Source organism: Cynoglossus semilaevis, chromosome 12, assembly GCF_000523025.1.
Source record: "Cynoglossus semilaevis isolate Cse_v1.0 chromosome 12, Cse_v1.0, whole genome shotgun sequence".
Lineage (NCBI taxonomy): Eukaryota > Metazoa > Chordata > Actinopteri > Pleuronectiformes > Cynoglossidae > Cynoglossus > Cynoglossus semilaevis.
This window is the reverse complement of record NC_024318.1, coordinates 8,647,861-8,663,820: the sequence shown is the minus strand read 5'-3', so window position 1 is coordinate 8,663,820 and position 15,960 is coordinate 8,647,861. Positions and strand designations below refer to the sequence as shown.

General features: G+C 36.2%; 3 protein-coding genes across 6 annotated transcripts; 1 reads left to right on the top strand and 2 right to left on the bottom strand.

Annotated features, from left to right (window-relative positions):
• Positions 1-148: 148 nt before the first annotated feature.
• On the bottom strand, positions 149-2,609 carry LOC103387332 (NFU1 iron-sulfur cluster scaffold homolog, mitochondrial). Its single transcript, XM_025060950.1, has 9 exons — positions 2,592-2,609; positions 2,422-2,540; positions 2,223-2,311; positions 1,780-1,915; positions 1,453-1,519; positions 1,257-1,368; positions 1,100-1,163; positions 843-1,017; positions 149-718 (listed from the first exon to the last, which is right to left on the bottom strand). Exons 1-9 carry the CDS (start codon positions 2,607-2,609, stop codon positions 650-652), a joined length of 849 nt encoding a protein of 282 aa, XP_024916718.1. The 3' UTR covers positions 149-649.
• Positions 2,610-4,111: 1,502 nt separating this feature from the next.
• LOC103387321 (transmembrane protein 150A) lies at positions 4,112-7,974 on the top strand. 4 transcript variants are annotated; one of them, XM_025060686.1, is made up of 8 exons: positions 4,115-4,584; positions 4,696-4,762; positions 5,698-5,745; positions 5,817-5,876; positions 5,976-6,043; positions 6,128-6,258; positions 6,535-6,712; positions 7,403-7,596. In XM_025060686.1, the coding sequence occupies exons 2-8, from the start codon at positions 4,701-4,703 to the stop codon at positions 7,594-7,596; spliced, it is 741 nt and encodes a 246-aa protein (XP_024916454.1). In that variant the 5' UTR covers positions 4,115-4,584; positions 4,696-4,700. The 4 variants fall into 4 exon arrangements, with proteins under 4 accessions (XP_024916453.1, XP_024916454.1, XP_008320131.1 ...); XM_025060685.1 differs by having other exon boundaries at positions 4,112-4,427; positions 4,538-5,745; XM_008321909.3 differs by having other exon boundaries at positions 4,115-4,762.
• Positions 7,975-9,196: 1,222 nt separating this feature from the next.
• eif4e1c (eukaryotic translation initiation factor 4E family member 1c) lies at positions 9,197-15,361 on the bottom strand. Its single transcript, XM_008321908.3, has 8 exons — positions 15,264-15,361; positions 14,862-14,938; positions 13,341-13,420; positions 11,333-11,428; positions 11,022-11,085; positions 10,751-10,864; positions 10,469-10,608; positions 9,197-10,372 (listed from the first exon to the last, which is right to left on the bottom strand). The coding sequence occupies exons 2-8, from the start codon at positions 14,877-14,879 to the stop codon at positions 10,258-10,260; spliced, it is 627 nt and encodes a 208-aa protein (XP_008320130.1). The 5' UTR covers positions 14,880-14,938; positions 15,264-15,361; the 3' UTR covers positions 9,197-10,257.
• Positions 15,362-15,960: the final 599 nt, after the last annotated feature.

Sequence of the window (15,960 nt, the reverse complement as noted above, 5' to 3'; positions counted from 1 at the left end):
TTCTTAAAGTTTAAATGTAAATTTTAAATTAGTCTGTTGTTAAATTACATTGGATTACAAATCCGTTGTGTTAGTTTAAATGTTACTTCAATGCTGTTACGAGAAAATATGAGAATAAAAAGATAAAACATCACTTAAAAGAACAGAATTGCTTTCAGACTGTGGGCTTTATTTTAAACCGTACATTTCAGACTGAAAACACAAATGACATGAAGGCATACAGAAGTTTGGAGAATAATTTTAGTGTAGATTAATTTTCCAGTGTTGATGTTATGGTCACAAAGGAAAAAATAAGTTAAGATTCATTGTGGGATATCATAACTGCAACATTGATAGCACTACAGTACTTCTACATATATAACATTTATGTCATATAAATACAACAAATTGTTAACAGATTTTTTTTTAAAAAGCTGCATTTCCTCTGTATACAGGTGTACATTTTAAGTAACAGGCTAACAGTATTCAAAAACAAGTCAGCTAGCACAGCTAAGAACTTTTACAGTATGTGCACACAAAATGTTGAGACATCATTTCTTTCATTTCCATGTTGATGAATTATTTGCCATCTAAATGCTTAAGTTATTTAACCCAGTATAACAGTTAAAATAATGAATTGTTGAGTTGATTTCATTTTTCCAAAAAGGTTTCATTCTTCTAGTTTGTGTTCCAGCTCAGCAAAAACCTTTGCATTTACTTCATCCACAGCATCTTCAACCTGGGAAAGACCGATAAAGAAACAAACATTAAGCTGTTGTTTTTAGTAATATTTTGATACCTCTGAGAATATTTTTAGTATTCAAGTATAATATATAAAGTATATAAAATGTGTTCTTTATCACCTGTTCCACGTTGTCTACTTCTGGGATATAAAACTGCAGCATGTTTTGAATACCATTCTTCAGAGTGACTGTAGAGCTTGGACAACCAGTGCAGGAACCAACCAGCTTCAGCTTGACTGTGCCCTCATGAAAACCCTTATAGATAACATCACCTCCATCCTCCTGCACTGTGGGTCTTGTTGTCAAAAAAAGTTAAAGATCTGCCTAAGAAACAATTATAATATACAAACACCTCACTTTGACTGATAGTTTGATACCTAATTCTGGTATCCAAAAGCTCCTTTATCATCGATACAATTTCATCATCATCTTCAGAGTGACCTAAAATTATAAAATGCACATTATAATTAACACAATACAAAATATAGAATTGCACTACATCAAAATGACTGAGGGATGTTTTTGTAAACTTACTGCTTTCTTGGTTAACTGGCCCTGTTGTTATTGGGTCACCACTTTCAAAGAATTTGGTAATGGCCTCCAAAGCATTGCGCTTGATGTCTGTCCATTCCACATCTTCATCTGTCTGATAGGACACAAAAGACCACATGTATATGGTATAATTATACTACATTTATTGTAATTAATAAACTGTTAAAGTAACACTTACCTTAGTGACTGTGATAAAGTCTGGGCCAAAGAACACACTCTTAACACCTTCAATTTCAAACAAAACCCTGAAACATTAACGAGAAAATAAAGATGAGTTTAAAAAACATTTATCGTCAGCATTACCGTAATTCAACCATTGTCTGTAATCATCAACATCTTTGTTACAATATTAAAATAGGACAAATAAACATTTGTCTAAAAGTGATGACATTGGACTTTTAGTCTGGTGTATGTTTTAGTCTATTATCATATAACACAAACCAACATTGTGTAAACAAGAGATGTACATTTTAAAAATTAACAACTGAGTACAAGTCAGTACCACCTAGCTAAAGATGAACATTCAGCTGAACTTGGAGAGGGAAAGTCAAGTGTCCCACTTCCTAGGACAGGTTTACCAGGGAGAAACTTCAAACTCCTCGGGTTCGGAGTGTCCTGAGTATGGATGGATAGCAGTCTTACTGAAAAATTACAAAGATATTGTCATTTGTATTGTTTCTATATGGCAGTAATGTAAAACATTTTTTGCATCAACCTGTACAAGATGAGAATTTGAGTTAACACAAAACTATCAAGTAATTAAAAAGCATCACAACATAATTTAATAAAACTGTAGTTTAGAACAAACTATTTTCTTTCTTTCTTTTTTTAAATGTCGTAAATAATATTTCAATGGACTTTTCAGGACCTTAAAGAATATTGAATAAATATAAATTGGGACTTTAAATACATGTGATCATTGTAAGGAATTAGGGAACTTCCTCTCACTCGGTAAGTATGTGATCCTTGTCCTTGACTGTGGCGGAATTGTTCTGTAGCCGTATGAATGGAATGCTTTCCTGGTCTCGCATGGGTACCTTAAAACATGAACCAAAATATGTGTTAATCAATTCAATATCTACAATTTAAATCCGTTGTAAAGCTGTGCAATTATGTGGAAAATGTTCGATTAACGCTGTCAATGTACCATGAAATGAAATTGAATATCCTGACGTTTAATCGTGTTACTGACAATAAAGGTCTAAACAGGCTAACGTTAGCAGCTAACAGGCTCAAAAGGAAAACAACTAAATAACTAAGGCTTAACTACTGTATAGCTAAATCTTTGGAGAAATTGTTAATTGTACTACACGCTACAATCCCCTTAGTCTCCATACGGACTTATTATATGACTATAAAATTAGAACATTACCTAGTTTCTCATGTGTTTGTACATAACAACCATCGCCCAATCAATTGATGTGAGTTTAAACAAAATGCATTTTTAGTACCATCTAAACATTAATAATATACCACAGAAGTTCAAACCTAATGTGAGCCTTGTTGCTTATTCATATAGTGCGCCCCTCAAGCGCGTCGCCATCTTGTTTGTTTTGAATGTCTGACGTGCTCTACGGGTCGTGAGACATTTTCTTCTTCTTCATTCACCACGCGCTCGTCTTTTTACAAATGTACTAGTGCACTAATTGTTGATACTGCCTTACACCGGACTGGAGGGTGAAAAAAAAAGTAAAATCACAGAGATAAACGGAATAAAACCCAACAAAATAAATATAGTAAACGTAAAACAAGGGAATCGCCTTTTATATGATATAGTTCTTTTATCTACGTTGTCGTGAGTTATGACAGTTTAGGGCAGTGTATCCCACCCTTTTTTTGAGCCACAGAAAATATATATCATCAGGAAAAAACCCACAGCACACCACCAAACAAAAGTCTTACAAAAAGTATATGTAATGAAATCACTCACAAAGATATTAAGCTCTGATTATCTTCAGATATCCATGGCACAATGGTTGATAATCACTGGTTTAAGGAGCTCTGATTTTTTAAGCATGTATAATAGCCACACAAAGAACACACAAAGTTAAAGTATTAATGTGTGAAAGGTTTGAGGATAAACAGGTTTAAATGTAACAGAAGTTACTAAGTGGGTCAAGTACGTTACACCAGTGTAATCCTTACGGCTACATTAATAAGTAATAAGAAAGTTTGGAGGCAAACTAAAGAAATCAGTGAACAATATACCCTGCTACACTTCATTGGAGAAGAAAGTAGAACGAGAACAGGGAAGTAGGAAGAGAAACTAAAATCACATAATGTATTGTTTTTGTGCTTCAAGTGTTCTTGAAGTGGAATGACATCTGAATGATGTATATAATTACTGCTTCATCCACACAATGTGGAAAAATATTCTAAGAGAAGGATTTTTACGTGCTGCACATGACACATGAGAACTGGAGATACTGGTTTAATACAGCAGGATCCTATTCCACTTCAATTACTTTTAATTGTATAAAATATATCTAATTTTAGAATAATCCAAATACCAGCAAACTACAATAGCATCACATATTTTTAGCCTTTTAATTTTAGTAAAGTAAATTCTTTTCTTCTATTTTTTCTTCTGGTTTTTCATCCTTCTATTATTATTGTGAATTAAAGCTGTCAGTCACACAGGATTAAATTAGAAATGCCTTGCAGTTTGCCAACAAACAGTCTCAGTGATTTATTATGAAGTAACTTTATATTAGCAACCATTTCTAATAGATATTAGGATGTTTTTTATGTTGTCTTACAAAGGCATTCCATCTTTTATTTACTCAAAACATTGATATATTTTAGGTTTCTTTTTTATTTGTTCTTCAGAATGGTGACATAAATATGTTGTTTTTTTACATGTTTTTCTTTATTAAAAAGTCTTTGTTAAACAACAGCATTTCCAGAAATGCTACTCACTGGAACAATGTTCAGTTGTCTACACATATACCTACATTCCAGAGCTACAGGTTTGTTTATGACAAATCTTTGTAGTCATGGTTGTCTTTCCACAGAGTAAAACAAACAAAGTCCTCAGGCTGAAGGAGACCAACCCCATCTTTCTTAAGAGTTCTTCCAGCAGAAGAAGGTGGTGCTGGGAAGGAGTGGCCCCACACAGAGACTGTGTCATAAAGCAGCTGTATTCTGACTGACGTAAGAACATATCCAACACTCATACGCATACAATCGTCTGCGCCTGTCAGTGCTCTGACATCCTAGACGAGGACACTTGCTAACACCTATCCTGCCATGAATCTATGAAGGACTGTGAACAAACCTGTAGACAGCGGCTGCTAAGAGACAAAAAATAGTTAAGTTTTTGAGTTTTTTTTTTACTTTTAGTGTATAATTAAAGTATATAATTATTTATTTTCAAGAATTATTATCAGTCCTCTTTCACAATCTCTTCCTTCACATCAAGACGTGATGCTCTGGACCATCTTCCCTATTGCCCTCTCTCTCGTCTCATTCATTGGAACATGGAGTGTGTAAGTTGTTGTTACAGTCATGCTCATTTTACATGCTGTTTAAATGTGTTTTTAAAGTAAATATTACATTCTGATAATCAGTGGAAATCAGTGGAACACTCACTGGGTTTCTGCTTGTCTTACTGACCTTTACACAAACATTTTTTTCATTTTTGACTGTAAAGTAAAAAAAAAACCACAGGACAGAGTAGATGCTCAAGAGCAAAAAGAAAAGTACAACAGAATAATTAAAATTTGAACTACAAGGTATTAATCAAGTCATTACTTTCTTTAGTTTGTTTTTAATAAACCTACAGGTTGAACTGGTTCGAGTTGATATTGATCTGTTTTTATTTTGAAAAAGTATGTTTGTTTGTTTGTTTGTTTGACTTAGTTTGACCAATGAAACAAATATCCAGAACTGCTGCTTCTGTGGTGGTTTATATTTATTCAAAATTAGTGTGAAATAGTGGCTCGTGCTGTTGTGTTAAAGCAAAAAGATCTTAGATCTGACAGCCAGTGATAACAGATGGTCTGTCAGTCTGGAATCTGCTCGTGTGTGTGGGTGTTCTACTCTTTCCTCTCACAGTCAAATGAATGGCATAAATTGTTCACCATAAATAGACCATAGGTGGAAATGTGAGTGGGAATTCTAGCGTGATGTAAAATTGCAGAATAAAAATGTAGTCTTAAGTGGGTTTTCTTCAAACACCACATTGAGGATTCGATTTGCAGTGTGTGCCAACATTTTTCTTAGTCAACACAATAGATCACAAGTTGCTCAAGTTCCCTGAAAGCTTTCTTGTAAAAATATTTAGTTTCTTCTCAGATGAAGTCATGGAACAAGAAGAGGCTGAAAATGTTCCAACAAATGAATTTTTCTTTGGTGTAAATAAAATTCTACAGCTGTACTTTTTGGGATGTGGTTGTAGACATGTGTTCTCTTTCATACACAGATATGGCATAGCCTACTCCAACGGCCACGTGTGCTCCCTCAGTGACTGGTAAGTTTTGTGTAGTTATCAATGCATCAACAAGTTGCTGTCAAACGTCAACTCACTTCGTCTGTCATCAGGGACAGGGACTATTGCAGACAGAACAAGTCGGTCAATTGTTGCCTTGTTCCTACCATAAGGTAAAAACACAATTTACTCAATTAAAAAAAATAAATCATAGTGATCGGTAATCAAATACAAAGTGAATTTCATTTTCTGCCCAAACTCCATAATTCCAGCTCAAGTGGAATCAACGCGCCGGAAAATTCCCTTTTTTCTGCCACAGTCAATGCTGGAGCCTTTCTTTGTGAGTTTTCACCTGCTGCACAGGAAGTCACTCCATGACACGAGGGATTTTTATTAAAGGATGGGTGTGTTGTTTTTTTTTTAGTTCTGCTGTTCTGTATGTTCCACCATGCCCACATTATGGAGCGACATTTGTGTCATTCCACGCTCAGCAGGTTTGCCCTGGTCTGTGGTACAGTGGCGGCTCTGGGAGCCTTCGCAGCTGGTAACTGCAACGTAAGTCCTATTGATACATGAAGCTAATTCTTGCTAATTAATGCTAACTTTAAGAATTCATTTGTCTAACATCTGGGTTAAGAACAACTGCATGACTCATAGAAATGTTTGGCAGTGATCTGGCTGACTTTGATTCAATGACGTGGTCGGTCAGAGGTAGTATCGTTGTGTAATCCCAGGCATGTTCACTGTCTCAGTGATGAAGTATAAACAAACTCTCTGATCTTCTCCATCTGTTCAGACACTGATCCTGAATCTGCTGACTGTCGTCCACAGCCAGGTTTCCTGCCGTTCCTTCACTACCTTGGAGCTGCCATCAGCTTCGCGTGCATCTGCTTCTACACCGTCCTGCTCACCTCGCTCACCGGGAAGTGTGCCCTGACAGGATATGAGAAGAGTCTCTACCCGTTGCGTGTCGCCTCCACTGTGCTACAAGCCATCGTTACTCTCCTCTGTATCCTGTTAATTAAAACGACACAGGAAATGATATTGGCCTTTATGGTGGAATTACAGTAAACTTCATCAGGTGTTTTTTTACACAGTATTCATCAGTTTACTTTAGCTCCTGTGATACGACTGGATCCTGTCTCCTGCTCTGTTTACTCAGCAGGACTGGCTGCTAAAGTCCATCTGACTGATGCAGTTCTGTGTGAGGCTTGTTGTTGGTCCCATTAATCTTTAACCATTGTGTGTATACGTTCAGGTTTGCTCTCTAGTTGAACTAAGTCTATGTTGGAGCAGCTTGAAGTTTCCTACTGAGCCCACAGGCATTTTGATGAGGAAACGTCTTTCACTTTCCTCTGAAGAAAGAACAAAAAATATTTTTTTTTTTCAAAAAATTTTTTTCAAACATTCTTTTTCATAGTCAGAGTCTAGAAAACATTGTCTTTATGTCAAAGAAATAGGGCAAGAAGTACAAAAAAAGTCTAAATGGTAGGTACAAAGATCTGTTAGCTATGATGAAAGTTCCTGAGACATTCCAGGAAAACAAAATCCAAGTGTTGCTAAATGACTCACAACCAACATTTCTGTTTGTCCACTTTTAAAATATACGAAACGATGTTCCTCAAACCCATTCCGCCATTTACCAAACTTTAAAAAAGAGTCAGTACGATTTCAGTTTTTTTTATCCTTAACCCTCCAGATGCTGTCATGTTTGCCCAGCAGGAGGACTATTACGCTCACCTGTCGGCCATGTTCGAGTGGATGCTCAGCATCAACCTGGAGCTGTTTGAACTCAGCTACCTGGTGGAGTTTTACTACTTCTCCTCCTTCATGTTATCCAACCTTTTGAGCACCCGCGAGGAAGTGAAACCGCTGATGTTGACGATGTCCTGATGGAGGATCTGGGATCCAGCTGGAGGACAAAGGGACAGACAGTGTAAAGAGACAGTGGCACTGGACCATGGCAGAAGAGTCAGCGTTTTTCATCACTCTCCTCTTGTAAGCACTAACATGACTGGAAAATGTGTAAAATTTTTACACTGTGGTCGACATTATCATTATTATTATTATTCATTATCATTATTAGGATTTTTTTTTCAGTTTCAGTTGTAGTTTTTTATTATCATTTTTCTGTTTATTTATAGCAGTTAGATCATTAAGTAAGCTTTGTAGCATCATTAATTTAAAAGGGAAACCTACTTTGCACACCATTCAATGTTTAACAATGATTTTTCAATGTAAAAGAATAAAAGAAGGCAAGAAATATCTATATTATCTATGGCTAAGGCATGGCAGAGTGAGATCCCAGCAGTCATCAGACCAGTTTGGAGTCACACCCTGGAAAGTTCTCCAATCCGTCCAACCATTTACATTCAGATTCACACTCACTGAGGTCAACTCAGAGTGTCCAATTAACCTAATCCACAATCTGCATATTTTAGGACTGTGGGAGGAAACCAGAGAAACCAGTGATGTGTTTACAGCCATAAAGCTGTCGTAGGTGGAGATATCCACAAGACCGACCTGTTTATTCCTTTAGTTTCCTACGGGGATTTTGATGATGTCTATTTCAGTCCACGCTTCAGTTCCTCCATTTTCTACCACTTAACATTGTTCAGGCTTTTTGGGAGGGAGCCAAAGCCATTCTTCCTGTTTTGCTCATTTATAGCTAGTTATTTATTGGTTTGTCGTCGGTGAAGAAAAAACAAAAACAGATTAACCTTAATCTGACAAACGTGTGCAAACTAACCATGGCAGCAAACTTCCAAACTAATTCCCAAATGAAAGCATGATTTATTTATACATTAGCTTTTATGAAGACTAACAGTTTTTTTTATCCTAATTTATAAGTGATAAAAAAGTGGTGTGCTGTGTCACAATGACAAGTAGTTCACTCCTTTATGCCTGATAGAGGCTTTAATCCGAAAGATGAAAAAGATCTCTCTATGACCAATCTGTCCACTGTAAAACCTGTATTTGAATACTTTTCTGTTGACACCTTGCGTAGCGCCATGACACTTGGAAAGATTGCACTGGAAATACTTCTGTTAAACTTCCTGCCAGACTGGCTGAGTTGGTGTGTGACACATTCACACACCAACTCAGATTTTTAAAAAATCGTACTGAATGAAGACAGAGAGAAAAGCTCACCATACAATGTCCTTCACACCCAGTCGAAGGCGTGGCCCAATTGAGTACGTTTTTAGGTGTAGTCCAGTATAGAGGTATCATTTATACATATACAGCTAATCCTACAGTACGTCTTAAGAGTATTCCTCCAGTTAAGTTGGTTACATCTCTATCCTGAGTCACAGTTCTGAGTCAAATAGATGTTATAAGTCTATCAAGCAGACAGTTGTAAACTTCATTTTTAAGCATAAATACTATCAGTTTCTATCGTGGCCCAGTAAATAAGTCATTTGTTTTAAAGGGGCGCTTGGAGTTTTGTTCCCAACGTTGACTGCTAAACCAATAACTGTCAGAAAACGGAGACACAGGGCTTCAGTTTTTAATGCAAAGCACTTAACCTTTACTCGAAAGAAGGTAATATACATCCTGGAATTACAGATAATAAAGATACATTATGAGCAGTCATTTCACAATGAATATCATCTGCATCGCATCAACCAAGAGAGGAGTGCGACCTTTATCTACAGTTTGAATTAGGAAGAAAACAGTGAAAAGCACACCTAAATCTGTCAGCATCATTGTTTTATGGTACAATGTAAAAAAAAAAAAAGGAATAAGTCACCCATATGCAGTAGTCCATATTATTAACCTCTATTATGTGATACGAGAAAAATGAGAAGAAAGAAAAAGTTGATTTTAACTAAGTTGTTCAACTGCAATGCATACATTATAAATAAATGTAAGGGGAAGGGGAAAAAGAAAATAGAAAAAATTCAAATAGTTCTACTACCAATATTCAACAGTTCGTACATGGCTGAAACAAAAAAACAAAAAACAAAACAGCAGCCTGCATCCAAAGACTACACTTTTGGAGTGCGACCACAGCTTTGACAAACTTTATAGAGAGATACTGTAGATTCTTCAAACGTCTGAAAAGTTCAAACCATAGTTTAACACTTCTGGATAAATCAGGTTAAAATTTGCTCTTTAAAATTTGTTGCGTGAAAAGATTAGTTGCTTGTGTAATTTCCTGTGAGGCGAGGAACTATTGAACTCAAACACTTTCATCATTACGTAACAAAAGAAACGGCTTGTTATCATCGAAGCCAGAGAAGATCACGGGTAATGTTAACACTTTTACTCTAAAATAGAAACTGTGTTTCCTGCAGTTGATGTGTATGAATAACATCTCCCATGTTTCCTTCCTTGTTTTGTTTTGAAAACCACTGCAGTGTTTGGGGAGGGCGGGGTCCACAACTGTACACAATAAGAACAATTTCATTCTCTTTTTTTTCCTCAATAAAAAGTAATGGACACCACAGTAGTTGACAACTCAAAAAAAAAACATTCATGTTATGATGTGGATTGGTAATTGTTTAGATCTACAGCAAGGTGAAGGGGGCTGTTTTTTTTCCAGAGGGCTGTTCAAACCGAGTACATGTTCTTGGTGGTGGATCCGCTCTTGCTGGACGTGTCGTCATGTGACTGGTAGCCAATCATGGCTTTGATGGGGATGTTCAGGCGCTCTTTATACTGTTGCCTGTTGAGACACGGCGAGAGACGCAAACTCAGCTCATTTGTGCCGATACAATGTCACCATCTAGTGGTCGATAATTTGCACCGTGTCGGTTCTCACCCTATCGTCATAATGGCTTCCCTGTTTTGGCAGTTGCTCGTCCAGATGGCTATTTTGTCGCCTTTAGGTCTGACGTTGACCACGGCGCCGCACACGTCTTCGCTCGCCTCGTCGAACGACTCACCGACTAAACACAAGAGCTGGAACACGCGCGACAAAAATGACTTCATATCAACCACACTTTTCATTTTAAGTTTTGACCCTCAATTACCTTCTGGACATTTAAAAAACAAATAAATAATAGGAGCGTTTCTTTAGCTCAACAAAAGCTACTAGTTTTACCGTCTCCATCCAGTAACGGTCCAGGTCGTTGTGCCTCTGTTGTTTGTTGAGAGTCATCAACCATCGACCTCCAAGTTTGTTCCTGTCGTCCTCCCACATTGGCTTTATGCCGTCCTGGGTGTTGAAGAGTAAAGTGGTTAGAGAAAAACAGAGTGACGGTGACATAGAAACAAAGAAAAAGGTATAAGGCTATGTAAATGGCAGGAAATAAAAATTATTACAACAAAAATCTTTGACTTTTTCTAATAATTAATAATAATAAAAAACCTACCTTGAATAAGCAATAATCACAGCCAAAGCCAAGTTTGCTTGGCTGCTGTATGTGGTTGTATAATCTGTGAGACCAAAAGAATAAACCATGATTAGCACCAAGAAAAGCAATGTTGAGTCTGAGCTTTTGTTTTTATCTTAAACACAAAAGCTGGTGACCAGAAATGACTAATAACAAAAGAAACAAGAAGGCATTTGTGAGATTTTAATACTTAGTTTAGTTTAGATTATATACAAATTTATCTGGACATTAATGTAAACAACGTTATCAAAGATCAAAAATTTAAAAAAAGTATTTAAACACACACTTACGCCCAAAAGTCTTCCACTGTGTCAAACTTAGAAATGAGACGCAAGTTCTCTGTCCAGCTTTTGCTCTTGTCATTTTTGAAATACCACAAGGCCCATCTGGAAGAGAGGGAACAGATATTTAAATAGGCACAAAGACCTGAATTACTGAAAGACAAAAAAAAAACAAAACAAAAAAACACACCTGCTAAGGAAGCAAATAAAGCTCTAAATACACACTACATTTAAATAAAACAAATATTTGGAGGCTAGAGTTTCCATTTAAGGAACTGTCTGTGACTTATCTCTAAGTGATGCTTCATTAAAGATACACAGGTTTAGAAGAGACAAAAGTACGACCAACATCATTTGGCAACAGCTGCTAAATTGACATCGTATTCATAAAGAACAAAAAAAGTTTGGTTTTAAACAAGTGCTGATCACAGATGCTGTTTTTTTAAATTTAAGTCACAACAATCAGTGTAGTTTTTACTGCAACATCATTGTCACCATGCCATATTTTAAAGGACTTTAATTTAATTTTAAGATTTCTATCAAGAGAAATTCAACAGAAAATACTTTTCGTTTTAAGTTTACGCTCTTGAATTGTGTTTCTTTAACAGAGAACAAGCTACTTTAAAACATGTTTTTTCTGCAATAGTACAGGTCGACACTAAAAGATATAATATTGTTGTTTAATACGATCCTTGATATCTTTTAAAAAAATACCCCAACCCATTAAATAACACTTAATTCTCAACCTCAGAGAAGAGATTCATGTGATGTCAGTCTTGTCCATGTCATTTTTGCATGTTACTACTGTTCACCAACTCTCGGTGTGCCATGCCAAACGCAAGTTCTTTCTTGAAACTTCAAGGAACTCTGGTTTGTGCCAAAAAGTATGGTATGAAGTTTGGTATCCAGCAGCACACAGACACACACCCACTTTCACAGCAAAACACAAAGGCTGGTCACAAAGCCAGAGCAACAAAGCAGTAGACCATAGAAAGGCAGACGTCAGAAACGCCACAAACACAGCCTTTGTTTACACGGCTGCTGTGATTCTTTCATCTGAACGCAGGAAAAGGGCCGTCATGAGAGGAGCCAGGGTAATGAGAGGACGCCAGATGAACCCTGTGACCTCATCAAACCCCCTGCTGCCCCCAATCCTTATGGCTATCTCACCATCAGCCCAACCCATTTGCCATTAAATGGTGATATTAATATGACAGCCATTGGCCAAACCAGAGGATAAAAATGCACTTGTGCCGTGTAGTAACTTCACACAATGTTGCACAACGCGGGAGGAGGGACGAGTCGTCTCTGCTCTGGTGAACTCAGCCAAGGGCACAGATTGTATACACGTCTTGGAAAGTAAACAAACATAATGTGGCAGACAGTGAATCAGGCCAGTGACAGAATTAGACTCAGACCTGCTCCTTATATGTCAGTAAATTCTGACAGATTGACATGTCAGAGTTCAAGAAGTTTAAAAAAAGAAATAAAAAAAATAGTTTTAAGACAAACCATTTCATATTTTTTCCTCCAGGCAAGGGTGAGAACAGAATTTCAAAAGGCAGGTGTAACTATTTTAACTATTGGACTTAAATAACTTGGTGACACAGAATCAACAGAAACGGACAAAAGCAAAGCAGTCTGGGTTTGAACCGACACCCACGGCACAGACTTGTAGAGAGTATAAGTATAGCAAAATTAAAAACATCATCACAGTAAGAGATAAAGTAGCAATTGAGGACCTCTCTTTTACTCAAAATGTTAAATGTATCTTTTTTTTTTAGAACTATTTCACTTCTGTGTCTCTGATTGGCTACATAACTCACTGGTTTTAAACCCCTGGGTCTCTATTTGTGTCATTCTGACATTTTTAGGCAGAAAGTTTGTCAAAAGTACATGGTTTACGACATTTGATTCCTTTGACACCTGTACTGCTGATTTAATAAACTTAATAGTTGATACATTCAAAGCCTGTTGGAAGAATCATTCTTGTGTTGCAATTTTTTTCTATTCTCACTTGTTTTGCAAAGGGTGCTTGATGTACTGCTCAGGATTTGCAACCACTTCAGTCTGTTGATCTTCTGTTTCAGGTGTTTTCTGTGGAGGCAGAAAGATATAGTGAAATAATTTCCACATTACATATGGACATACTACAACAATAGAGGTGTATAACAATCATACTTTACATACCACAACAACCTTACGCATGTAAAATACTCTTGAATATTTTTCAGTATGAAAAAAAAGTTGAAATATCTTCCATTATTATGTACAACATGATGATAGGAGATTTGACAACATCTTTCCACAGCTAATAATAAATAAAAATGAATGAGAATAGAATTTTATGGAGATTAAATTTAAGTGACATGTTTAACTGCTCAACATTAAAAAGATTAACTTTAATTTGCCAATATAATCACAGTCACATAGCTACAACATAACATAGCTACACAATATTGGAGCTGTTTAACAGAAGTGCTCAGTCTTACACCTAAATTGGCAGACAGGTACAACAAATTCATTGTACATTACAAATCAGAAACAATATTAACAAGGGCAATTTTTTACTGGAAACAAGGTGATGCAATTTGGTGAAACGAAAATTACGAATGACATTTAATTTTCATTGATACGTAGCTTCAATTTTCATATACAAAACTTTAAAATCATAAAAAGATACCACATATCCAACCTATTCCCCTTCAGGCTCATCAAACGTCACATCACTTATGGTACTTGCTAAATGAATAAATGTATATTTTATAATAGAATAAAAGCTTTTGACGAAGGCATATCTCTTTTTTGAAATGTGTTTTTTCAGGATAGGTATTCTGGAATGTAAATTTGATTTTAATATTTATATGTTTTGAAATTTGGTTTGTCCGTAAAACAAAAGTTTCTCTACCTATTCTAGTTTCCTAAATGAAAACGTGTTATTTGCATCAAGCTTAATAAAATAAACTATTTATACTGCACTAACCAACATCTAACATTAACAAGCACAAAACTATGACTAAAATACAAAACAGGTCCCTAGATATCAGCTAATTCATTTGAAAAGTAAACTCGCAAGTTGACAAAACTCTAATTTTTCATTAAGACCATTATAGTAATGGTTGCCTAGCGTCAGCTAATTGGCTAAAGCTAAACACTCCCGTGTCCATTATATAAAATATTAAGGTTACACTAAAATACAAATATTACATTGCGCATAATGTTTGAGAAATAATTCGTTATCTGCTCGAGTTTTTATACAAAAAAGGGCACTCGACTGAGTTTGAATGGACGCCGTGCAGTCAATGTGTCCCTCCCTGCCAACAAAGTCTCATGCATCACATTGCTGTGCGTGCTAATGCTAACTAGTAGCGAGCTTACTGACACATCTGTCAATCGAAACTCAAGCATTTGACAAAAACGGCAGCGGTCGTTTTAAAGAAGCGAGTTCGTATAAAAAAAATAAATGATACGGCGTAGACGTGGTTAGAAATTGTGTGCATTATGGTCGACTTTTGTCCTGCTCGGTCGTCTCTCTTACCGGCTCCGATGTCGCCATCTTCACAGTAGAAGTATTCTGCTCGTTCAGCTGCAGCGTCACTCCCCGAGCACTCTGTCCTACAGGAGCCGCCGAGGTCCATGATAGCACAGGGAAACATGAAACCCAGAAAAATTCGAATAATGTCTATATTATAATGTATATATTTTTTTAATGTGACATTTAATTTACTTAAATATAGTTATATACCCTTTGCTCTTATTTAATCATATGTTTATATCTATTTTCCATGAATTGTTTTAAATAATATTTTTGCATGGCTCGTTATGCTACATGCTCTCTTTGTCGAGGCTATAATTACAACTGTATTTTTTTTCTGTACTGGAACACTTTTTTACAACGTTTTTCAGGTGTTCATGGTGTTGTTATGAAGTTAAGACTTGCCTAGTTATTGTTGGTTTGGTGTTTTATGGTAATTTGCATTTGGAATGTCGTATTCCTGCCACTTCATCCTTTACATTTTCTCTCAAACTTGGTAGCGGAGATACTTACTGAGTGTTAAAACAATCAATCGACCTAAACTACTTATGTAATGCTGTCCTTTTATCCTTGTTGTTGTTGTTTACACCTTGTGTAGATTAAAGGCAAAGACGTACTTCACAGAAAGTGCAGGACAGTACTTAACGTACCAACACTGTTTATCCTCTTTATAATGTTGGAGCTACATATCTGTCCAGTTGACAACCAATAAAGTAAGTCAAGAACAAGGAACAATCTGTGCTTACACACGCTGTTTACTTTGTCAGGATTGTCATTAGCATCAGTCTGAAGATGTTTGAGTTAATGACAAACCTGCTCACTGAACAAACTTATCTAATCCTCTCAATGATAGGGACATTTCTACACAATCATTTAGCTCTGCTGTCATAAAAAGATTTTTTTTTCTCCCTCCTCCAATTTTTTAAAACAAAAACGCAACCATATGTGGTAGTTTAAGTAATGAATAACAATCATCATACAATCTTTTTTTCTTGTTTTTGCATATTGCAAAAGCTGTGCTAATTTACTTCCTCATGAATATGCTTATATCCCTCACCCCACTCCCCGTGTTCTAATTAGCCCTAAACTGTTTTTTACCATG